This window comes from Canis aureus, chromosome 11, assembly GCF_053574225.1.
Source record: "Canis aureus isolate CA01 chromosome 11, VMU_Caureus_v.1.0, whole genome shotgun sequence".
In the NCBI taxonomy this organism is placed as follows: domain Eukaryota; kingdom Metazoa; phylum Chordata; class Mammalia; order Carnivora; family Canidae; genus Canis; species Canis aureus.
Window position 1 is genome coordinate 34834523 of NC_135621.1, and position 25385 is coordinate 34859907.

Here is a 25385-nt window from a genome sequence, read left to right on the forward strand (position 1 = left end):
ACCAAAGGATGCCAAAAGATTATGTGCAATGAATTAATTTTCTCTTCGTGCTTACCAAGCAGACATAATGCTGTTCTCTTTTTCGCAGCTGAAAAATGGGGAAGTGTCTGTCAAAAGTGAGACACTGATATATGGAAGAGTCACAGACACCTGATTGGCCTTGACTCGAACTTGAACTTGATCATCAGAGCCATGATATTCAGGCTACACTAGAGAACTAGCAAAATAACCAGGTGGCAGACTTCATTTAACATACAATAAACTGTTTTTAGCAGGGGTTATTTTGTTTAATTTCCCCCACTTCTTTACTTATTTCTTGCTTCCTGGTTTGGGTCCTTTTTTAAAAATTTGCTTTTACTTTTTTTTTTTTTTTTAATTGTTAATCACTTCAGATCCTTTTTGGAAAGTCATGGTCTATAAATCAACCAGTAATTTTAAGACAGAAATAAAAATTAACTGGGCATGAAGACCATATGTTGAGTTACTTTTTAAAAAACAGAAACATGGCAAATGCATTTTATAAGATACACATTAATTGTTTTCCAATTCACAATATTGGTCAATGAAATATTTGTACAAATCTCCAAATTCAAGAAATCTACCACAGTATACTTCCTAATATCTTGGTGTGCATCATGGATAAATGTGCTTTATAATACAATATCTATAAAACCATACATGTTGTTAGGAAATTATGTATATGTCTCTTCCACGACCATGACCCACATGCATGCCAAGATCCAATCCAATTTAGCAGTGGGATATTTCAAGAGTGGTACTTGAGAAAAATATTACACATAGTTTTATCTAGGATGACATTTTTAATGCCCCCTAGAGATGTCTGAGAACAAAGCAGGAATGTGCCAAAATCTTCAAAGGTTACGATCATCTGAAGAGAACCTGTTTTGCATTTGTATTTCTAAGAAGCTACTTTTATGACTCTTGAACACATTGCACAGAAATCTCTGAACACATTTATGATATTCCTGTGGCTTTGACTATCACACCTGCCACACCTTGAGGCCTCCCCAGAGCTGTGAGGAAAGCCAGCAGACTCACTAACTGGACGAGAATTATAAAGAGGTCCTAGACATCCTGGCCTCTGCAGCCGGCCCATCCCCTCTTCCCTTACAGTCTCCTTGCCGGACAAGCTGCTACGCTGCAGGTAGGTTCTCTCACCCAAACCACTTCAGCTCCACAATGCAGGACTGTTTGATTTGCATGATTTCCCTGTTTATTTTCCGCAGTAAGCATGTTATCACCAACTGGCTCACGTGTCTCCCAGGGGGAGAGGGGACAGGGGTGAGGCCGAGAGCCGTTCTTACCAGCCTGGTTCCTTCCCTACCAAGGTGGGAGCCTGGGGCTCGTGGCTTCACGCACAGCTTTGGAAGGACCCCTGAGTGGGTGAAGATCTGGGAACTGGCCCCCTAAGCAGGAGACACAACAGCCCACTATGGAGGGAAAATGGGAGGGATGAGGGAGGGGGTGTGTTCTTCCTCCTCAAAGTGGAGACAAAACATGATTCCAGGTGCATCCATGTAAACAAAGATGCGATGCCAAGATGTAAATTTCCACAGAGGAGGAGGGCTCTCCAGCTATGGTACCCAAAGTGAAATCAACGTCCATCCAGTGCCAGTTACTGACCGCCCTACTTCTCAATACTCTGAAGAATCCAATCTCCCTGGCAGTCCCCGACAAAGGACCGCTGAGGTTATTGGCCAGTTTCCACCCCTGGGAAAGTGCAGAAGAGGCAGGCACGTTATAGGTCCTTTTTTTTATTTTCTTTTTTTTTTTTTTCCGTTATAGGTCCTTAAGCACCTGCTCATTCCCTCTCCACTAGCCCTGGAGAGAAAGGAAATCTGAGGCAAGGAATTAATCCAAGATTCCTAGAATATAGACTTTATGACATGCTCTCCTGCCTCCAGATCTTTGTACTACTTACTCCCTCCCTCTGCCCAGACTATCTTCCCTTGCACTGTTCAGCCTTCCCAGACCCTCCAGATACACAGCCTCCTCCTGTGCTCCTCTATTTCCTTCTCCCAAATCAGCTCAACTTTGCACTCATCACATTATTTGTGACTGCCAGCTTGGTTATTGGAACCCTAGCCTCTAAATAATAAACTCCCAGGAGGCAAGGACCTGAAGTGTTTAGTACACAGGAGCCACCCGAGAAATATTTATTGAATAAATGGATAGATGTGTAAGTGAATGAATGGGTAAAGACAACAGCCTAACTAAGGCAGTCTCACCCTATTTATTTGGTCTTCAAAAACGTACAATTTAGTCCCTATTCTATTCTGAAAACAGTTCTATTCTAAGTAGAACCAGGATATAAGTAAGCCCAAGCATGCTGTGAGGGTCTGGAGGAAAATTCTAACCTGGAGGGTGAGGGCAACGAAGAAGATGTGTAGGATTTCATCAGGCAGAGGTGGGAGGAGGAGAACCCCAGAGGTGGAGCAGTGGGAGAAGGTGGTAGACCATGCCCCAGCACTTGGAGGAGGCACAGCTTCTAGAAAATTAGCCCAGTGCGCAGTGAGAAAGTGGACAGCCAAGCGTGGAAGCAGGTAACCAGCTCTGGGAGTCCGCTGGATATCCATGAGAGGTGGAAAGGCCCGAATAGATGGCAGTGGTGGGATGGGATAGAAAGGGATCCTCAAGATTTGGATAGAAAGGGATCCTTAAGATTTGGATAGAAAGACACACCAAAAAAAAAAAAAAAAAAAAGATTTGGATAGAAAGGGATCCTTAAGATTTGGCTTGGGAGGTGTGGTGGAGAACACTGGCTGTCTCTCCAGATCTGCTCCTCCTTCCCTGGGGACATGCTACCTTACATTTCCCAGCCTTTCTCTGCAGTTACACGAGGCCACGTGACTAAGTCCTCGCTAGTGGAATATAAGTAGAAGTGACACATGCCATGTTCAGGCCAGAGCCTTTGAGATAGTGGGCTTTCCTCTCTGTACCCACCTTCTATTTCTGCCAGCTGGCTGCAGACTTGACAAAGCCCTAAGGCTGTGGTCTTTGAGCTGGTGTGCATCAGAATCAACTGGAGGCTTGTTGAGCAAATCTCTGAGCCTTGCCCCTAGAGTTTCTGATTCAGAAGGTCTGTGATGGGACCTGATAAGGAGTGTTTCTAACACATTCCCAGGAGATGCAGATACTGCTGGTCCACGGACCACACTTTGAACACCACTACCTTGGGGTATGGTGCAACCTAATATTGAAAGAACAAGTGTTTCCAAATCGTTGCATTAAAGAGAGCCTCCTCTCTGACCTAAACAGCCTGCCAGGACTGTCTGCAAGCACGATATTGATTTCTTTTGTGTTAACTCCGTACATTTTGCATCTCTTTGTTACAGTGGCTTAGCCTATTCTGATACAGAAACTGAGGGAGTGGAAAGCCAGATTTGGAGTTGGGAGACCAGTTAAGCAGGTTTGGAAGGACAGATGATGATGAATGGATTATCACAGTCTCATGAGCCCCTCTACTCCCCAAGGCCCTACCCAGGGCCCATCCAGCAGAAGGTCTCTGCCTTCACTTCCTCTCCTGTTAGTTCTTCCTCAGCTTCTAAGGCTGCCTTCGAGTGTCCCCTCTCTCCTGCAGGCTTCCCTCCTGTCTGTAAGAGTCGAGGTAGGAAGGGAAAGTCGAGGTAGGAAGGGAAAGTCGAGGTAGGAAGGGAGAGCTGCTTCCTCTGGTCCCCATAGCACTCGGTGGGAGCCTTCACCTTCTAGGCATTAATCACAGTAACCCCTTCTATCTGGTTAGCACCTCACTGTAAGCAAAGCACTTTGGCCTTTCTTACCTCGTCTGATCCCCACAGCAACCACATGAACTGCTCTGGAGGCACGCACATGCACGCACACTATGTGTTATATATTAGCTAACACTTACTGAATGTTCCACATACACAGTATCATTTCCACAAGTCTCATGAGCAATGTCTTAAGGACATTTGTTGAATGGCTGAGTGACTGTGGTGCCCAGAACAAGAGATTTAAGCTTTCTCACCCTTCACTTCTCCTCCACAACCTTACAGTGTTATTGTGAGACAATTTTGCCCAGTAACACTGGACCTTAGCAACTAGTTATTATTATCCTTGGATCACTTCTTCTCCATTTCTGAACCGTGTCTTGATATTCGAGATCCTTCAGGATGTGACTCCAGTTTATGTGTCCAGCCTCAAGAGATCCCTTCGTGGACCTCCTACATTTTAGACAAAGTTTCCCGTGCCCTGAGAAGGCCCCACACATCCCCACCCCTGTATATCTGTTCACACCACCCTCTGCCTGGAAGGCCCTTCTGCTCCACAGTTAAAATGAAGATCCACTTCTCTGTGAGGTCTTCCTCAGTGCCTCCCACCAGAGGGAGTCTCTGCCTCCTGGGGAACCCCGTAGCATTAGTCTGTACCTTGCTCATCGCCCCCGCCTTGATATGGTTTTCATGTTTTAGCATATGGCTTCCTGGCTGTCCCATTTTCCAGAGATGTCTTTCAATTTCTGGTTCACAGAGAGTTTCCTTTCTCATTTTCAAGAAAGAATGGCTGTGTATTAATTTAAGTTTTATGTCATTTTAATCATTTCAGTGGCTTAGTTGGGGAGGGGTGGCGATTTTATCATGTACTCAATCTGCCAACTTGAAAGCTGAAGTATGAGGAATATGTACGTACGGATAAATGAGTAACTGCAAGGCATCTCTAAAGCCAGGCTAATACTTGGCATTGTTTTTGGGAGGTTGAGGCATGGAATGTTTTTCCCAGAAAGCTCTTGCTTTTTTTTTTTTTTTTTTTTTTTTTAAGCTCTTGCTTTAAATACCAACTCCTCACTCAAAGCCTGTGGGAGACCTCTCCTTACCTGTGGTGCTGAGGCCAGTGTACTCAGGGGATGGGTTGCTGACAGGAGAGGATGGAGGTGGCACTTCCACAGACGTGGCAGATTTTGCTGGTGAAAATGATGGCACTGGTGAAGGGGTCGGCGGGGCAGCCTCTGTCAAAACAATCTCTTCTCGGACTTCTGCTATGGGTAGAGAAAGGGTGGGACCTCAAAGCCAAAGGTCAAGGCAAGTTGTCTTTGAAGGACTTTAAAAATGGAAATATTTTTTCTAATCTATGTCATGCCACCCCTCTGCTTAAAGCCCTTTGATGATTTTGCACTCCCATCATGACATGCAAGGCAATGTCACACACACACACACGTGCCCACTCTAAAGAAGAAAAAGACATGATTGGTAACACCACTTGGCCTGCCCACTATAACTAAATTCTTTGGAATATAGAGCTAAAGAAATACAGAGTATGGAAGTAAGGATACAAATCAAACTGCCAACTAGGGCAATTCCCACTGAAACGCTGGCTTACCAGCGCTTCCTTCTCCTTTCATGGCTCGCATGAGCTCGTTGGCCCGCTCCTGACAGTGCAGGGATTCTAACAGGTAGAGCACGTAGTCATCAAACATCAAGTGAATTAAGTGAAAAGACCCTGGTGAGAGAAGATCCAAACAGAAAGGTAAGTCATGACAGATCATGTACACCCCTTCACCTGGTCAACAGCCTGTGTTACACTGGGCTTCAATGCTCTGTTCAAGACTCTCATTCCCCACTCCATGATCATCTCTGCATGGTCAAAAGTTGCTCTTCTTTGCTGTATCCTCAACCTAGCCTAGTGCTTGACATAAGGTAAGCGTCACTAACACTTTGTAGCAAGTGAGTCTTTTCCTTGCTCAATCTGGCTCATCAAAAATGGCACCCATTGAGCTATCTGTCCAAATGCTTTTGAGTCCTCACAGACCCAATGGCCTCATCCTCATTTGAGCACCACTCACTTTGTTCAGCATGTATTAACATAGTGTCTTTCATTTTTATCTCTTCCACAAGTATGTCTTATTTCCCCGATTGGACTTTAAGGATGTCCATGGCAAGGATTTTTGCCTTCTAGTTTCCTATACCAATGTACCTGACATAATTCCAGAAAATTAAAATTTGCAACAACTGAATTATTTCATTAAATGTTTCTGAGAGCTCTGTTTAACATTTTTTAAGATTTTATTTATTTATTTGATAGAGAGCACAATCAGGGGGAACAGCAGGCAGAGGGCCAAGCAGGCTTGATCGCTGGACCCTGAGATCATGACCTGAGCCGAAGGCAGATGCTCAACCACTGAGCCACCCAGATGCCCCTAACACATGGTTCTTAGAAAGGATATTAGAGGGGCACCTGGGTGGCTCAGTGGTTGAACATCTGCCTTTGGTTCAGGTCGTGATCCCGAGGTCCTGGGATGGAGTCCCACATCGGGCTCCCCACAGGGAGCCTGCTTCTCCCTCTGCCTGTGTCTCTGCCCCTCTCTGTGTGTCTCTCATGAATAAATAAAATCTTAAAAAAGAAAAGATATTAGATTGCAAATATATGGTATTCTCAAATAGTACTCTTAATACTTAGATTGTTTCATAAAAAGGGATATAAACAATATATATATTATATATTATAACATATATATATTTATATATATGTTAAATATATATGTTTATATATATGTTAAATATATATAAACAATCCTCTCAAAGATTTTTCCAAAGTTCCAGTCTCTATGCTCAAAGTCTTATATTCTCTAATTTAATCTCTATAACCACCTGTAAGGTATGTAATATTATTCAAATTATAATACATTATTTCAAAACCATCTTTTCCTGTATGTTCTGCTGTCACCATGGGCAGTGGAATGATCCCCATGTGGAAGGGGCTCAATTACTGTCTGCTGTAATCAAGTCTCAGGATTGCCAGAGCCAGAGGGGCCAAACTTTCATCTCCAGTCCCATGCTTTCAACTCCCAAGGGGACAACTCCATGTGGATATTCTGCTTCCCATGAAATGTCCAAAACTTCTCACCCACCTACATACAGCTGACCTCCTCTTCCCATTTCCCTCTAGTTTGCTTTTTCAGAGGACCTGTAAGACCCTCTGGTATTACTTATATTGTTATTCCATCATCATCATCACCGTGACAATTATCATTGTCATAGTCATCATCAGCATCGTCGTCATGGTTCACTGGATGCTTACTCTGTGCCAAAACTCTAAGTCCTTAACACACATCTCCTCTTTACCACAAACCAGGATAGGTGGTACTATCCTCCCTTATGGAACAGGAAAGGAGTCTCTCCCTTAAGAGTAGGTACAGATTAACCTCAGTTTGTTTGGGCTGGCTCCAAAATCTGTTCCCATTCCCCTATAGATCATCCAGTCCAGTCTGCACACAACACAGATGGGAAAATCAAAGACTAAGTCCCAGAAAGGCCCTTTGAGTTGGGACCTATGCCTTTTCAAGTCTTGGGAATAGGGTGATGGGCTATAACTGCAGTTAAACAACAGGCTAGTGCACAATACTTGTAAGAAATAAGGTGAAGGGGGCCAGCTGGGGGTAACTGGATGACATCTCCTTAGGGGAATTCATCAATGTTCTTTTTAATTCCACCTTATTGGTGGAATGTATCAATTTTCTTTTCATTTGTACCTGGCTTCTGCACGTGCGTGCACACACACACACACACACACACATACATACACACCCTTCATTTTAGATAAGACTGATTCTTTTGATCCAGAAAAGCTATATAAGAAAATCCTTGGCTTAACTCTGAGGCCAATGGGTGTCCAGTAGGTCACACACACCAATTCCTATACCCCCACTTTTCAGAGCCTGCCACAACTTCCAATCCTGGTGTCACAAAGCTGCAGGTTAGGGTCCTTGTCCTATATTTTCTCCACATTCTTCCTTCATCCCCAGGGTGTTGTGTCCATTTGGAATTCAGAAAGGATCAGATTATGCTAAGTGACTGTGAGATGCCGTCTCCAAAACTCAACTTTCCATCCACTTCCCCCAGAAGGGTCCAGTGAACCTTTGAGGAGGTACAGCATTGTTGGGAACTGCATGGGTGCTGGATCTATTTGCCAGGTTGAGATCCAGCTCTGCCACTTAGTAACTCAGACTCTGGATGAGTTACTCCTAGTAAATGTTAAAAACAAAATCAGCCATTTTTTGAGCCCTTGCTCTGTGACAGATTCATTATCTGTGTAGCTCTATGTAAATGTGCAGGTTCATTATCACACTTAATCCTCATCACAAGTATAGGAGATGAGCAATACTCTCCTTTTGCAAAGGAGAACACTGAGACTTAGAGAGGTGAATTAAGTGTCCAATGTCACCCAACTAAGAACTGGCAGAACCAGGACTTGAACAACCAAGACCATCTGATTCTGGAATTGTTCTTCAATCACTGTGCAACACAGCTCTCTAAAAGGAGGACGGTTCATCCCTTTGTTTTGGTTACAGAAGTACTAACCATAACCAGGAAAAGGACACACTAGATGTTTAATGAATGGTCACTACTGATTATTGCTCCTAATGTTTTAAGATCTCATAGGGTATCATATCATGATTGGATTGTTTTGCTCATTCGGCGAAAGAGGTCAAAAAATAGCATCAAATACTTAAAAATGGAAAAATATTTGCTGCAATGTTGCTCTAGGTCAGCAAAGATAGAAGGATAGAAACACACTGTGGAACAATGAATTAGAATGGAAAACTAGATAAATGAAAGTGGGTTTAGTAGTTTTATCACAGGCAGACGCCTTGGAGATCATTTATAGGCCCTTCTCTTTTATAGATGAGGAAATAAAAGATCTGATGAGGTAAAAAAATTTGCCCAAGACCTTACAGTAAGAAACATCAGATCTGGGCTTGGAGGCCAGTATGCCAGGGCAAGTGTTGATTCAGGCTTCAAGCTCTCTTCCTTAATGGTTCTGATCCAACTGGTTTGATAATTTTCAATCACCCTTTGAAGAGTTTGTAGAGCTACGACTTGCCTACTATTGTGCTAAGTGCTCTGAGTACAAAAGAAACTTAAAGCTCAGTCCCTAACTCCACAGAGGCTACAGGGTCCTGCACAGCAGAAGTCAATCATTAAGATATCTGGGCAACAAATAGTTCATTGCTGGGAGTGGGGGGTCATGGCTATGGGAGCAGTCAAAGGAGATGAAGAGGGCAAAGTGAAAAAGGGAATACAAAAAGACTGAAGGGGGGGGCGAAGGTGACAGATGGAGGGAGGAAGAGGGAAACATCAAAGACAGACAGGAGAGAGGCAGTTATATCTAACATTCCCGGTTTTAATTCTCTCCCGTACTTTTCACCGTTCCCCATACTTCATAACTTGTCTGTATCCATGTGTCCTTACACTAGACTGTCAGCTCCATAAGTGCAGATGTTTATCTGGTTTTCTTCCCACTGTTCTCCATACAACAGTGCCAGGCACAGAGTAGAGGCTCAATGACTATTTGTTAGATCAACCAATCAAATGCACAAGCACCATGTATCATATGCACTGTGACAAGCTCTCTTTCCGGCAACACTGTGAGGCAGGTATTATTATCTTCAACTAATACATGGAGAAAGGAAGGCTCAGAGGGTTTAGACAACTTGCCTAAAGCCACAGAGTCGGGATCTTAGCCTGTTATGGAAAAAGGTATTAGGACATGGACAAAGGAGGTTTTAGTTGCTGTCACAACGTGTTAACATAGTTGATCACATTACATAGAATCAAAGTTTTTCTCTTTTCTTATGAACAATTTAAAATATATAGAAAAGTACACAGAGCTTTAAAATGAACGGCAGTGTACTCAACTCCCAGATTTATGGTATCTTATTATTTTACTGTTTGAACTAGATCTGTTATTTAATTGAAGATAAAGATGAAGCCTCTGTGTTGTCTTCCTTAATTGGATTTCTCTGCTTCCTGGTGTTCATCCCCTCAGGTAATCACTGACTTGAATTAGGTATTTATTTGTTCTACTCTTATTCCATATATTTATGTAACCATAAATAACATATGGTGTTATTTTCTGTTTTCACACTTGATGTAAATGGCATTCTACTTTACAGAGCAGGCCACAACTTGCTTTTGACCTTCCATCCCCATGGATGCATGCAGCTCTAGTCGGACAGCCACCTTTTGAATATACCACAACTTACTTGTCCATTCTCATTTTTTTTTTATTTTTTTAATTTTTATTTATTTATGATAGTCACAGAGAGAGAGAGAGAGAGAGGCAGAGACACAGGCAGAGGGAGAAGCAGGCTCCATGCACCAGGAGCCCGACATGGGATTCAATCCCGGGTCTCCAGGATCGCGCCCTGGGCCAAAGGCAGGCGCCAAACCGCTGCGCCACCCAGGGATCCCTCCATTCTCATTTTGATGGAATTTAGGTTGCTTATAATTTTCCACTGTTGGAAACTGACTCTAATGAATATTTCCTGTACCCGTTTTCTTGTGTCTGCTGGGTCCAAGAGCACCTGCATATTTAGCCTTATGAGATAGTGACTAATCGCTGACCAAAATTTTTTTACATTCCTACGGGTGGTCTAGGAAATATGATATTTGCCAATCTGAAGGGTGTGAAATGTTATCCTGTTGTTTTTATAATTTGCATTCCTCTAATTACTAGAAAGGTGCACATTTTTTCAAAGGATTATTGTCCATTTGAATTTCCCCTTCTGTGAATCACTTATTCATATTCTTTGCTCATTTTTCTGTTGAATTTGAATATTATTGGGATATGTGAATTTTTATTGGGGTATTTCAACAATTTAGAGGGGTTTATTTTATATTCAGGATATTAATTAAGCCTTTGTTATATGCACTGCAAAATATTTTCTCCTTTTTGGTGGCTTTTATCTTTTAACTTTATGGTGTGCTTGTTAAATACAGGTTTGAAATCCAAATGTAGTTCATTTTTGCACTATTTTCTTTATTATTGGTCTTTTTTGGTGCCTTTTTAAATAAATAATTTACAATTTCAAGGTCCAAAAGATATCATTCCTTATTTTCCTCCAAAAGTTTTAAGGTCTTCCTGCCGCCCTTAAGATGTTTCCTTTCAGAAGCTGTAGACATCTTGTTTTTCTTTATCTTCCAAATGTCTTTATTAGTCTTGACCTTTTCTTTTCCACATGAATTTTAACATCATATTGTCATAATCAAAGGAAAAAAAGCTAAGAATTGGACTGGAATTCTACTGAATTTGTGTACTAATTGATAAGAAGCTCTCCTTGATGTAGATTCTTTCCAAATATGAATAGGGTATATTTCAATAATATTTTAAAATTTTTTCCTGGAAGATCTTCAAACAATTTTTGTTAGAATTATGTTATAATTATCTTTTAGTTTCTTTTGTTCTTTGAATGGTATATGCATGTATTTTTATATACTATGATATATACTTATTATGTATTAGTATGTACTTAATATATACTTTATATATACACATTCAATTATATTTTCTAATTAGGTTCTAGTTAGTGCTCAGAATGCCAATGATTTTTAAATTTTTTAAATTTTTATTTTTTTGCCAATGATAGACATAGAGAGAGAGAGAGGCAGAGGGAGAAGCAGGCTCCATGCCGGAAGCCCGACATGGGACTCGATCCCAGGACTCCAGGATCACGCTCTGGGCCAAAGGCAGGTGCTAAACCTCTGAGCCACCAAGGGATCCCCAATCTGGTTGAATTCTTACTTGTTCTATTAGTTTGTAGATTATCTTTTGTCAGCTATCATGACATCTATAATTAAAGGCAATTTTGAGTTTTCTTTTCCAATCCTTATATTTCTCTTCCTTTTCTTACTGCATTGGCTAGGACTTCCAGTCAATATTTATTAGAAACAGTGTTAAAAGACATTCTTGACTTCATGATTTGAGTGGGAAAACTTCTAGAGTTTTACCAGTTAGTATGATGTTTACTGCAGAGTTTTGGTTGCCCTTTAAAACATATTAAGTAAATTCCCCTCTATTCCTAGTTTCCTAAGAATTTCTTAAATCAGACTTGAGAATTGAATTATATCAAATCCTTTTTTCCCTCTATATCTATAGAGATGATCATATGATTTTTCTCACTATTTTTTCTCACTATTAACATTGTATGTTAATTAATTTTTCTGACTTTGAATCATAATTGAATTCTTGCCATAAACCTTATTAATCATGATTTTAAAAAATTTGTGGCTGGATTTGATCTGCTAGTATTTTATTTACGATGTTTCATCTATATTTATGTGTGGTTGGGCCAGAGTTTTCTTTTCGTCTATCATTCTTCCAAGATTTTGAAATTGAAGTTATATTAGCTTCATAATCTAGATATTAGCTTCATGAGCTGTATAGCTTTCCTTTTGTATTGCCTGAAACATAAATTTTCATGTTCATTTTCATTAACTAAAGGTTTTATGCTTTTTAAAAAAGTATTTATTTATTCATAAGAGACACAGAGAGAGGCAGACACAGGCAGAGGGAGAAGCAAGCTCCCTGTGGGGTGCCTGATGTGGGACTTGATCCCAGGACCCCAGGATCACGCCCTGAGCCAAAGGCAGACGCTCAACCACTGAGCCACCCAGGTGTCCCAGGATTTTATGTTTCTTACAAGTTTAGTAAAAGCTGCCTAAAACATTTATGCCTGATGTTTTTAGAAGGAAGAGACTTTCACATCTACTACAATTGTTATTTGATCTTATTTCTAGCATCCTATTTTATGTTTTTTGTTTACCATCCTTTTTCTACGCTTCTTTTATCTTGCCATAAAGAAGAGGTAACACTTTAACTTCTGAGATTGGATCATAAAAGGCGATGTGGCTTCCCCCCTAGAACAGTGAGAAGTTTAACTGTTCAGAGGCCACCATGCGGTGTGGAAACCGAGTGACAAGGAGTGCCCACAGATCGCAGCAGTCCGGTCTTCAAGTTATCCAAACCCAAGCACAGACATATAAGGGAAGAAGCCTCCAGGTGATTTCAGCCTCCAGCTCTCCATGCACCACTGCCCTTGAGTGTTCCCATCAGAAGTTCCAGACATCATACAGCAGAGACAAGCCATCCCTGCTGTGCCATGTCCAAATTCTTGACCCACAGAATCCACACATATAAATAATGCAAGGACTATTTTATGCCACTAAGCTTTGGGGTAATTTGTTACACAGCAAAAATAACTAGAACATGGTTGTTTCTTGTATCTTGGACCTTTATTTCTCTTCTTGCAGAAATGCATCCTTTAAGTGCTTTTAAGTGATGTTCTATGGGGCCACATTCTCTTAGTCTTTGTAGAACTGAGTATGTCTTTATGTTGCCCTCAATCTGGAATAATGGTTGACAGTTCTTTGTTTTCAACAGTTGAAAGGTATTATTTCTGGCATCCCTTATTACTCATGATATTCTGTTCTCTTATATCTTCAAAAAAATTTTTTTAAATCTATCAATATAGATTTTTTAAAACTAGTGAGGATTAAACAAATTGTCTCTTCTTTTGGTGCCCTGCATCTGAGCCCAGGGTGTTTGTCTGAGTTGTGGAAACTGAAAAAGCATAGGTCTTGTGGTCATCAAGCTGAGCTCTGCCCCTTGCCATACTGATCTTGGAAAGAAAGTTCTAGTTCTCCAAGCTCCTTTCCAACTATTATTATCTGCCTTGAAGAGTTAATGTGAGGATTGAGTGACAGTGCCTGCTTCATAAGTATTTGTTATAATAAACAGCATTATCCTGCCCTTGCTTCATGTTCTACCTCAGGCCTCACAGGTTGCTGCAACAATTAAATAAGAACATGACCAATATTGTGCCTTGTGCATTCCAGGTTCTCAGTAAATGTTGTTTTTATGAGTAGTATTTAACTGAAGAAAGCTAGACGAGGTGGTGGCTTAGTGGAAGGAGCAGGGGCTCTAGCATGGAAGATTCCAGGGGGCTTGGCACAGTCTGTGGCGCATCCATGGGCAAGTCCCCTCTCTAACAGCCAGGCCAGGTCACCTACGCCTGGAGAAGCAGTCTGGAGGCCTCTGACACGGCCTTCCCGCCTGTGGGAGTGGGTCCCTGACAGGCCTGCTCCTGTGTGGCCTCCTCGGCCCTCCCCAGCCTGTGGGCTACAGCACTGAGCCAGAAAACAAGTGCACGAGCAGGTGAAAACTTGGGCCACGTGCCATCCTGCCCCCTTGGTGGGCAAACCGGGGGTGGGTTTTCAAACCATTTGATGCCGAAGTGCTTCCAGGAACTGCTGTTGCCTCCAGACGTTCCTGACAGTGAAATCGGGGGCCTCTGGTGAAAATCAGAGTAAAGGGCTAAAGGCACCTGCACTGACTTGGTACCCAGGTGTCCTCTGAGCTGAAATCACGGCAGGCAACAGGAAATACGCCGGGGTGTGTGACTTTGAGAAGCAGAGACTCAATTTTCCTGAGCTCTGCGGGCTCAAGGCGCATGGCCTGCCAGCCTACCTTTGCGGGCTAATTTTTGCTGGCAGCAAAGAAAGAATGTCTGGCTACTTTAGTTCACAGTATAGGCTCTTTCAGTGAGAAGGAATTAGGAAGAAAGGAGTGAAAAGGAATTAAGGAGAAGAAAGGAGTCAACTACCTTTGAAGGGGGCTGTTCTGGGCAGAGGTGTAGGGGCCCCGGGATGCTCCCCACCCTCAGCCACGCAAGCAGCCCCGCCGCTGAGCCTGGGATCCTGGGATCGTGCGGAGTGAGAAGACAGATAGAGCGGCCCCTATGGCTGGGGGAGGGGGCCCGCGAACAGAGGGCTCTTTTTCCTAATTAGCTGTTTTTATACAGGGAACACATGACCCAAACACAACCACCAACTGTGTCTTTGACATGTACAGGCGGAAAGGGGGAGCTGGGCTTTTGTCTGCCGGGAGTCTTTCAACTCGCCTGTCACCCCAAGCTGCAAAACTCAACAATGGGTCGGATGAGCAGGACCACAGCAGACAGTTTGCTAAATGGACTTGGGAACAGGTACTATTTCCACCCACGTCGGGCTGGTAAGTACTGTAAAAGTGAAATTGGGTTAAATATCTCCTCGCCCTTTCCAAAAGCTTTGTGACCATTTCTGCCATTTGCCTGTTTCTGGTATATCCTGAAACAGTGCATGCTTCAAAAAGAAAGAAATACATTTCTAGGAAGACTTTTCTTGGTCATAAATGCAATCCTTTCATAGAACCCTAACTGTGGTACTCTCCCAACTTCCCTTATCATGTTGTTAACTTAGTGAAAACAATTGAATTTCAAAGAGTACTGCCAAGTGAGTTATTTTCCCTGTTGAATGAAGTGGCTCAATTAGTCTACATAAACTGATTTAGAATTGACACGCTGAAGAATATGGGGCAAAGCGAAAAAGGATGCTTGCTTTGTGGACATGTGTAGCTATGCTTGGGTGTGACATTGTTGATTCTTTGATTCTGAAGCAGTGAACAAATCGCAAACATTTTTCAACCATTTGTTTAACTGAAAGCAGCTATGCACGAATGGTTTTCCCAGAACCAGAGGTAATATGTGCTAACACTAACTATGTTGAACTGGAAGCCATCAAAACGCCATGCCTCATGGCACTGCCCAGGTAGCAGTCGCCAGAGCATTTCCATACACGGCTCAAAGAGAATTTCCATCTGTAGCCATGGGGCAGGCCAGGGCAGAGAACTTCCCAATGCTGAGATTAAAGAAATCCACAACAAAACACTTCTCCAATTGGGGAAACACAGTCTTTCAGGGACAGAGCTGTTTAGAAAAAATAGTGCTGCCTTTGTTTTACCACATACTCGCTTCTCTGTATAGCACAACTGGAAAATGGTGACAAGACTATAAAAAGCTGGATGGAAAAGTGTCAAATTAAACCCAAGGCGAAACCCAGAGCTGGTTGGCTTAATTGGAGGTAATGAGAAATGAAACCACATCTCTACTTGCAAAGTGAAATGGTGAACTGAAGTAATTACCCAGAAAATCTACCAACAGCCCTTTGCCGGAATGCCTCAAAATTTGAGGCCAAAGTGTTCTGAGATTTCAAATGTCTGGATCATGCCTTCAAGTTTCTCCTCACTTTGCTAATAATGACTTGGATTTGATGCATACTCCATTCTTTCCAGTGAAAAGTAGTAATGTCCCAGCATGTAGCACAGGATTCACCCCAAGTTGGTGGTTGGATTCCTGCTTGCAGACGAGTATAACCGTCCCTGGGCAGAGATTTCAAGTCCCTTTACACTGGAAGCAGTAGGAACACGCTTGGGGAGGGAGGTGCGGAGCAGTAAAACAAAAGGGAAAGTGAACATAAAAGTGCTTTTCCAGGGGCGCCAGGGTGGCACAGTCGGTGAAGTGTCTGCCCACGGCTCAGGTCATGATCCTGGGTCCTGGGATGGAGCCTTGTGTCTGTCTCCCTGCTCAGCAGGGAGCTTGCTTCTTTCTCCTTCTCCCTCTGCAGCTCCCCCCTGCTCGTGCTCTCTCTGTCTCAAGTAAATAGTCTTTGAGAAAAAATAAAAGTCCTTTTCTAGGGATCTGACTGGGGCACACTGTCAAAGAAACCTTTGGACACTCTCCCCACTATTGGAGTGTCAATGGACCGTATGCAAATGTTCTAACTCAGAGACTTCTTCTAGTTCCCAGTCTCGGGAAGTCCACACTATGGAATTCTGCAAAATCGTCCCTGGACACAGAGTTTACTAGGGGCACCTGGCAAAGGGGGAGTACAACCACTGCTTTTAATTCCTCTTTAAACTCTAAGAATACTCTGGGTGAGAACCTCCATTGTCAGGTTTGTACACTTTAGCACACAATGCCATCTCTCTCCCTGCGAGGCCCAACGATGTTGGCTCCTTCCAGAACAGATATGTTTAAGGGTGATGGCCTTGTGAGCCCAGGACAGTACGTGAGATCATGGCTGAGTCTAGAGAGGTGGATACTTCATGCACGAAGCCCAGAGAAAAAGTATCTGGATATTGGGCAGGTTGGGGCAGCCTTACCGAAGCTGGGGGCGCTGTGCAAGGTCATGTCCCGGATCACCCTTGTGCCAAAACAGGACCACATCAAGAGGAACTGCTGTGCCACTTTCTTCAGGGACCCTTGTCTCTTGGCAGCCACCTACAAGAAAGTGAACAGCTTCAACAGTGGTCAACTTAACCTTTTGGTATTACCATCTCTCTGAAAAATGGTAGGAAGGCTTATGGGTCTCCTGAGTTCAAGGCTACGGAACAATGGTTTTGACTTTACGCTTCTTCTGGAAGAAATACAATTTAAAAAGTGAGACCTTATGTCAAGTCCCAAGGTACACAGCAGATAAGAGAGATGCTGACCTGGCTGAAGCAGGGGAAGGAGCCTCACGGTCCTGCCTCCTGCAACCCCCACTCCAGAGGGGGCCCAGGTCTCTCCTTGGAACCCCAGGGCTCCGTGGCTGGTGGGGAACATTGAGATAGCTCAGTGTGGGGCTCTGTATCTCCCCAAGGCCACAAGGGTGAGTGGTGGGTCACAGCACCAGGGCTGCTCCTTCCGCTCCAGCTTACCAACCTTCACAACACACCGGTCCACCATGGTGTCTAGCCACTCGATGTAGGACTCGATGGGAGACTGCTCCTCCAGGAGGTGGTCGAACTCCTGGTACACTGTCAAACAAACGAGAGCCCCCCCCCCACATCACTGTAGTTGTGTCTACACACAGACACATCTTAAAAGAACAAAGGAATAAAATGGAACTCCAGTCTTAACAGTGCATTCAGACTTTAGAAAATATGCCCCAACTTACTTTTCCAGGCTCATCTTTGCAGCCTGTGAGCCCCCTGAAAGCCTGGCTACCACGTATAACTAGCCATTCCCTCCATACTCCCTACTTTTCTCGGGCGGTTTCCTCTGCCTGGACTGTCTGGTTCCTCGTGGCTCAGCTGACATGAGCCCTCTTGTGAAATCCCCTTCCCCAAGCCCCTCACCAGCAGAACCCATCACTTGTCCTCCGTGCTTTCCTAACACTTTATCACCTGTATGCCACCTCTGCTGCATCACTAATGCTGTGTTTTAGTCCCGGGGCATCTCCCGTGTCAGTTCTCTGTCAGGTATCTTTCTTGGCTGGGGCCTTCCCTGAACACAGCCATTGTCCAGAATGTGCTTGTTCATAGGAACAGACAGAGGCATCACTGCTCCTTGCTCTCCGCTCCATGGCATGGCTCATTTGATCATTCAATGCTTGCAAACCACAACTATAATGGGCAAGTAGCCCAACCAGCCTCTTAGGACTCAGCATTCAGTAGATGCTTAATAGATGTTCATAGCATAAAGGAAACAATCTCTGTGCCTTTAGTTTACAAATTAACAGAAGGAGGATAACCAGTATCACTTTATAACCTGTCTTCAGCTGCATGCCAACTAACCAGATCTGGAAGGGCTATGTCATTAGTGAAGCGCTACAGAAAACAGACATTGCTGTGGTGACCTCTAGTCTGAAACATCTCTTTTTGTGTTTTTGGGTTTTTTTGTTTTGTTTTTTGCATGTGGAGCTCAATAAACCAAGTCAGACTTTCAGAGCCACACTGTTTTTTGCAGTTTTCATTTATCTGAGGGGTTCTTGTCCCATTCCACGGGCCTCGCCAATGTGCTCTGTTTTTCTGAGTTGATGGCTGCTACGAGAGACTAGCCACTGGGACTGGGACTGGGAGCTCAGAACAGTTTAGAATAAGAAGGGGCTTTAAAAGTCCATTGAGTTGGTATCTGTGTCGTTTCACAGAGGAGAAAGCTATGTCTCCGTGAGATTAAAGGACCCCCTCAAAGTCAGAGGGTGAATGTGCCAGAGCAGGGACTGGAGCCCATGTCTCTGATTTCTGTTTGGTGTGTGCTTTTCCTCTTGATGGCAGATTTGGTGCATCTGCACTGTAGTGCTTTGGTCAGTGAAGGTGATGACAACAGAAGTGGTGAAGAAAATGCTTACGGCCAACATCTACTGGGTTCTTGCCACGTGCCAGGCACTTCCCTAACTGCTTTGCACGGACACGCCAGTCTAACCCTACAATAACCCCGAGAATGTGACAGCAGTTTCTCAAATGTTTGTTGAATGAACAGAAGAACAACCCAAGGAGGCAGGTACTATTATCACTCCCCATTCTACAGACGAGGGAGCAGAGGCCCTCCCGGATGACTGACTTTCTGAAGGTCTTAAAGGTAGCAAACAGCAGAGGCAGGTTTTGACCCAATGCTTGCCTCCCAACCGTGGTGCTGCACCAGCTCTACCTGGTATACCGGGCACATGGTGCACGTTGACCCCATTTCACCCCTGCGTGTTCTCCCCATGTTAGAGCCTCTGCAGCCAGGGTCACTGTGTACCAGGGCTAGGGTCTGTGGGGCATCCCAATCCCCTGCTCCTACCATAGTCGTTCTCATCAGCATGCTCATGTCTGGACATGCATTTTTAAATTTAGGGTAAGTAGAGCATTCCTAAGCAGGACCTATCTCATGGAGGTGATGGAAACCCCCTGAAGCAGGAATGTACAGGCTTGTCAACTGGTTATGTGGGACCCAGGAAAATCATGTGATTGCATCGGTGTCGGCTCCTTGGCAGTTTCTCGGATTCACGATCCTGGCACAACAGTTATAAGGAAAGGAGGGTGCACACAGCACACAGTTGGCCCAGCACACAGTGGGTGCAGCACACAGTTGCCAGCACACCGTGGGCATAGCACACTATTGAGTTCAAGAATTTACCTCCCGGCATCTGGGCAGTGGGGAAGCTGCAGGGATGATCCCTGTCTGCCAGGCCACCTGCTTTGAGGGCTGGTGCCTTTACTCACTACCCACCCTCCAGGCACTGTGTCCTACAGCTGTCCTCTTTGGTAACATGCAGCCATTTGTAAATTACCTGTACAATTTCTGATCTGCCCTTAGCTGTAAGCTCCATATGGGAAGAGCAATGTTCATATCAGTCACCGCTTTTCTCCCAGCTTCTAACACAGTGCCTGGCCTAAGATAGGCATTCAGTAAGTACCAGCTGGGTTGAACTGAACCTCACCACTCCCTTCCTCTGGAAGAGTACAATCATAGCTTTAAAGGGCACCATCCTGTTCCGGGCCTAAGAGAACTTGAAGAGAAAACCCCAGAAGGTTCCTTCTTTGAGAGGCTGTGGTGACCTCCGAGATGCTCCAGCAAAGGCTCAGAGCCTGGTCCCTAAAGCAAGTGATGGTGAGTATGGGGGATGTCTTCTTCCTCCGCAGAAGGTGCTAAATGGGGAAGAGAGCTGAGTTTCAGGCTGCTGGGAGTTAGCAGAACTGGAAGTCGTATCATTCTGAGTTTCTACTCATCTGGTCCCACACAGACATTCCTGGCACCTCGTGCATGCCTGGCTTGGGGTGAGACCCTGAAGACACAGTGATGGGAGATATGGCTAGTGCTGTTAGGGGTCTGACACCCATGCTGTCGGCCTTGTGGCAGGGAGTCAGGACAAACAGAATAGGAGGCACAATTGCAAAAATTTAGAAAGACTCCGCAGCCTCTGAAACTTGCCCACATCTCATAATTTTTGTCTCCTCTGATCGTCCAGGTGAGTAGCACTAGCGCATAGTCGTGAAGCCGAGGTCAGGCATAGGTCTGAGGCCTCACTCTGCTGCCCGGGGTAAGGGTCACTGGCTGAGGCTGAGTCATGTCCTCTGTCACGTGGGGGTGGCGTGTGTCTTCCCCGTGGGGGTTGGTGTAGAGAATTAATGAGAACATGCGTGTGGTAGGTCTGTGCAGACCCTGTGAGCCTGATTCTTATTTTAGTGACCAGCTCTGAGTTCTCAGCAGGGGAAGGCAGGCTGAGGGCTGCTGAGGAGGAAGGAACGAGTATGGAGCTCTGGGAAAGAAGCCCCAGGGAAGGTCCAGGTTCAGGCTCCAGCCGTGCCAGTAGCTTGTGACAAGGGCTCAGCGGGAAGAGGTCTCTAATAGGAGCATCTTTTGGAACTTACTTGTTTCTAAACACCACATGCTTAGCTGGGCTGGAGCAAGTTCCCTCAGGAGGACAAACAGAAGGCATTGCTGGAAATCTGAGGGGCCTCGGGCTCTCAGGAGAATGGGCCCAACTTCTCAGGGGGACCGCTACCATGCAGGGTCTGGGCCCTCGCCTTACTCACAGGGTGAGAGTATCCCCCCACCTCCAGCAATTCTCAGCACCAGCCTGAGAGCTGGTGGGAGGAGAGTGGACCCACTGTTCCCACACTCCTGCTCCCCTCCCCTCCAGGCATGAAAAAGGAAGGCTGAGTAAGGTGAAGAAGTTGCCAGTAGAGCCTCAAGGATCCAGAGCCGCTGGGCGTGGGAAGCCATGGGCAGTAGGCTGTGGCGGGCGCGTGAGGAACAGCAGAGATGCGCTGAGCATGGTGGTGTTCTCTGGACCCCTCATGACCTCTGCTACTAAGAACAGCCCACCTGACCTGCTCCGGAGACCATCTGCAGCAGTATTCCTGGTGTCTTTGTCCACAGGGACATGAACATATGTTCACAGAAGTAAACCTCCATCCACTCCCTTCTCAACCATTGAATGTGATTGAAAGGTTCACCTGCCAATAGGTGGGCTGACCCATGTGACCCTCTGCTGAAATCCAGGTAGTATATCCAGCCGACTCCAGGCTGACATACACTCAGACAGGCAACAAGCTTTTGTCCTCATTTTTTTTTATACCACCTGTGGAAAGATGCCTGGCATTGAGAATCACATCTGGGCCCTTTTGCATGGCACTGTGTGCTGCCCAGTTGCACCAGGCTCCCTTTTCCCCAGGAATGTTGACACATGTCCATTTAAATCAATTAGCCCTCCCATCTGGGCTGACCCATTTAAGAGGAACAATAAGAGGGAAGGGATCCTAGGGGGAAGGACAGGGTGGGAATGCCACTTAAATATTTACCAAGATACTTTTTCTCTCTTTCTTTCTTTTAAAAGCAAAAACAGAAAAGACACAATCCTTGGCGGAACATCTTACACTGGATGATGAGTTTCCGGTGCTCATCGCGGGAGTCTTCCATGGTGTAGAGGGTTTGCTTGGTGATGCTGTTCAGGTCCACGTTCCTCCAGTCTTCCAGCATTTGGAATGTGATATCTGCACTGTGGATCACGGTCCGAGATGCCTGTAATCCAAGCCAATCAACTCATTAGCTCAAGGGTTGTTAGGTTAAAACCCCTGCGCATTATTTTCTTTTTAATGAATCTGCAGTGTTCTGCAGCTGTTTTGAAATTCCGGAACATTCAATTTCAGGAAATCAGAAGACCATAACTCAGTCCATAATTCAGAAGACCCATACAGTCTTTTCTCTTGGAGGTCTCTTTTCTCAGCTCTATAAAAAATTACTCCAAGGTGGCCGAGGCTAGACCAAACCCTGCTGTTCCCAGCCCCTTTGGTCTGGACCCCTGGGGAACAACGGGATGAAGCCCAGAGATCTGTCAGCCTTCTGACCTGAGCTTGCAGGAGCTCTGTGCTTAGTAACCCATGTGTCTCTAGCATTGGAGAAGCAATGGGCCTAGAGCTTGGACTGGTCTGTGGGCCTATGACAACTTTAATCCCAGCCATCTTACAATGTGTATTTTTCATATACATGCATTCTGAAGCAGTTTATGGTCTAGCTTTCTGTTTTTTGCTTTTTGGTTTTTAGGTGACTACAATCCATTTTGCAGGTGACTACAATATGAACAACTGAGAGGGAAGAAAAGGGAAACAAAACCCAAAGACTCCATTGCTCATTACTGTGCATGTGATGCATGTACGTGCCCATGCTCACACGCACATTCAACCTGTGGTTTCCTCAGCAAGCCCTCACAAGTAGAACTTCAGTTTGCAAGTTGGAACAATACTTGGAACCACCAAGTTGGAACAAAGCTGATAAAAGCAAAGAAAAACATTTCCAGAATCATTTCCTTTACTTGCATGTTTTTTAAAAAAAGTCTTTAATAAAATGGAAAAAAAAAAAAAGATTTCCGATACACATGGCCATTAAACATCTCCTAATGCTTGTGAATTTCCAGGCAAAGTAAGTACTGACAACCCCTTTTACCTCTAGACTGCCTGAGCACAAGGAGCTCTTATTTAAATCACTGTAGAATTCTTTCCAGGTCTGAGGCCTAGAGTATATGAATATGTGAGTTGGGTCCATTTCTAATGATAATGAAAACAACTAAAGGTTAAGGTCTGGGATTCTGGACTCAAATATATTTAATTCAAATCCTGGCCTTGCTGCTAACCACCTGACTGTCTTGGGGCAAGCCAGCAGATTAACCTCAGTTTCCTGATCAATAAAATGGAGGTGTAATAATACCTGCCTCTTCAGGAGGACAGCTGTTTGAGGGTTCCTTGAGATAATGTTTGAAAAGGGCAGAGTTTAGGGAATAAAGGCTCACTAAAGGAGCTACCATTAATCAGGCCGTTCTCTGTGTGGTGATGCACAAACACCTCAGGGCTGTGGCACGTGGTGCTGCTGCCCACTGGAGCATTCCTCTCCCCCCCTGCCAGGCAATCCTGCCATCACATGTGCTCCAACTTCAGAGCCACACCCGTGGAGCCACCTCCTCTAACCACCATATCTCAATCACACTACGTGCCCCTATTAGAATAGAATAGAATTCTAGAATAGAATTCTCTATTTCTGCTGTTTCCCTCCTAACACTTAGCACTTTTAATTAATTATTTTTTGGTTCACTTTTTTTTTTTTTTTTTTTTTCTGCTCAGGGCAAGTACCACTAAACATGGTCTCTGACATAGAGGAGGCACTCAAAAGATTTTGTGCAATGAATGGTTGAGATAGGAATGCCAAGTTGCTTGCTTAGTGTATTTAAGCAATAAAGGGCCTGGGTATTTAGATTCTCGGTTTCAGTATGACTTGTCTTATATGTGTTTAGGAACACTTGCTGGGATATTAGTTATGATGTTCCATGGTGTTTCATTCCTGTCACCAACCCCAGATCCTCCAGCTGATCCAGAAATGTGTCTGAAAGCTGTCCTGTGAAGATGGAAAGGTAGCAAATGCTGATTAAAGTACGTACTGTCCGTGTAGGAAGTGAAGGGAGAACGTATCTGTATGTGTATGTGCATGTGCGTGTGTGTGCATGTGCGTGCAGACAGCCACCGTACAGATATGGATACGTTTACCTGCATGCCTTAAAGGGTCAAAAGGCTTTCCTGGACTGCCTGAGCCCCAGAGGGAGACACCAAAGCCATGCCTAGCTCTCTGAGATAACCCAAGCCCAGCTTTTCCAAGCTGGGGAAAGAACCAGAAGGCATGCACCCAGTGTTTCTCTGTTTTGCCAATATTTGTTTGCTCCCCTAACTCCTACTAATCTGGTCAGGCTCTGCCCTGTCCCAGAACAGCATCCAAGTGTGGCCTCTCTCCTAGCCAGCATGACTAGAAAAGGTTTACCTGGTTTCCAAGTCCCCCACGGGGCCATTCATGCCAGAGGCTGGACCGGAACAGTGAGGTGTGTGTGTGGGTGTAGCTCTGTATTTTCAGGTTCCTGCCCTGGAGGCTTCCTGCAGGCCACTCTAACTAGAAACCCTTCCTCCTTGACCTTGAATAACAGGCACCAACCCAGAACAGACAGTATAAGGGAGAGGTGGAAAACTCAACACAAAGAAGGCAAGCAGGTGGCAGACGGGGGAGTGAGGAGAGCCAATCAAGTGGAAGAGGAAGTGGGGGGGACAGGGAGGACAGTGCTCAGCCCATCCACTTGATTGCTGCCCTGGGAAATGTGGCTCTGGGACTGTTTAGCGGTCATCTCCCAGGTTCAACGGTTAATGACAAAGCAAAATCAATTTTTGAACACATGCAAATCAAATAAAAATAACCCCACCCCCCTGAGGGCAGATTTGACCTGTGGCCTCCAGTTTGCCCCTTTTGCTTTCAATGTTTTAATGAATGTTAACAGGCTACCTTAATAGACTTAGATTCCCTTCCTTAAGGTGCAAACTTAATAGAAACCCAAAGCTTTATGCCATCAAATTATCATTAGAGTTACAGTACACATTTCTGTTACTTCTGAATTTTTCTAGTAAGCATATGTCACTTTTGTGCCAAAAAGAACAAAAATATGGAGAAAATAAAAGTGGGTATTTAACATACTGTATGGATTTGTTTTTTGTTGTTTTTTTTTGTTTGTTTTTGTTTTTGTTTTTGGATTTGAACTCTTCTGGATGATACATGACCAACAAATCATCCTCTTTATCTATTTGAATCATTTATTTCTGTGGCTCACAACTGGGGGTGAGACTGGGCCCCAGGCTACTTTTGATGGTGTTTGGAGACATTCTTGATGGTGACAACCAAGGTAGTACCTGGGATTGGGTGGTTCTAACTGGCATCTGGGTTCTGGCATGTGGGTAGAGAGAGGCCAGGGATGCTACTAAATCTCTACGCTGCACAAAACAAGTCCCGAGAGCAAAGGATGATCCAGCCCCACATGTCAACAGTTAGTGGCAGAGAAACCCTGATCTACTCAAGGGAAATGCAAACTTGTACACCAGAACATGATGTCAGAAATAATTTTGTATGTTAGTCGAAACTATTTAGTGATTGCCTAATGCTTTTATTCTTTATCAGTAGAAATTAAAAGGTAACAGTAAGAGTATACCAA

General features: G+C 44.4%; 1 protein-coding gene and 1 long non-coding RNA gene across 11 annotated transcripts in view; one reads left to right on the forward strand and one right to left on the reverse strand.

Annotated features, from left to right (window-relative positions):
* Nucleotides 1–25385, reverse strand: part of RFX4 (regulatory factor X4) — a 162040-nt gene that overhangs the window by 18440 nt on the left and 118215 nt on the right. For 5 of the 8 annotated variants that reach the window (XM_077914772.1, XM_077914770.1, XM_077914767.1 and 2 more), the window contains 5 exons: nt 21751–21895; nt 17330–17424; nt 16789–16906; nt 5353–5472; nt 4850–5035 (listed from right to left, as the gene is read on the reverse strand). In XM_077914772.1, coding sequence (XP_077770898.1) covers nt 4850–5035; nt 5353–5472; nt 16789–16906; nt 17330–17424; nt 21751–21895 — 664 coding nt within the window. The remainder of the gene's footprint in view (nt 1–4849; nt 5036–5352; nt 5473–16788; nt 16907–17329; nt 17425–21750; nt 21896–25385) is intronic. The other 3 variants (XM_077914768.1, XM_077914774.1, XM_077914769.1) reach the window with 2 other exon arrangements.
* LOC144323853 (uncharacterized) lies at nt 7079–24852 on the forward strand. Of its 3 annotated transcripts, XR_013389214.1 has the most exons (6): nt 7079–7158; nt 9711–9798; nt 14612–14820; nt 18664–19981; nt 21015–21376; nt 21711–24852. It is a non-coding gene; the product is annotated as an uncharacterized LOC144323853 (long non-coding RNA). The 3 variants fall into 3 exon arrangements; XR_013389213.1 differs by having other exon boundaries at nt 18664–21376; XR_013389215.1 differs by having other exon boundaries at nt 14662–14820; nt 18664–21376.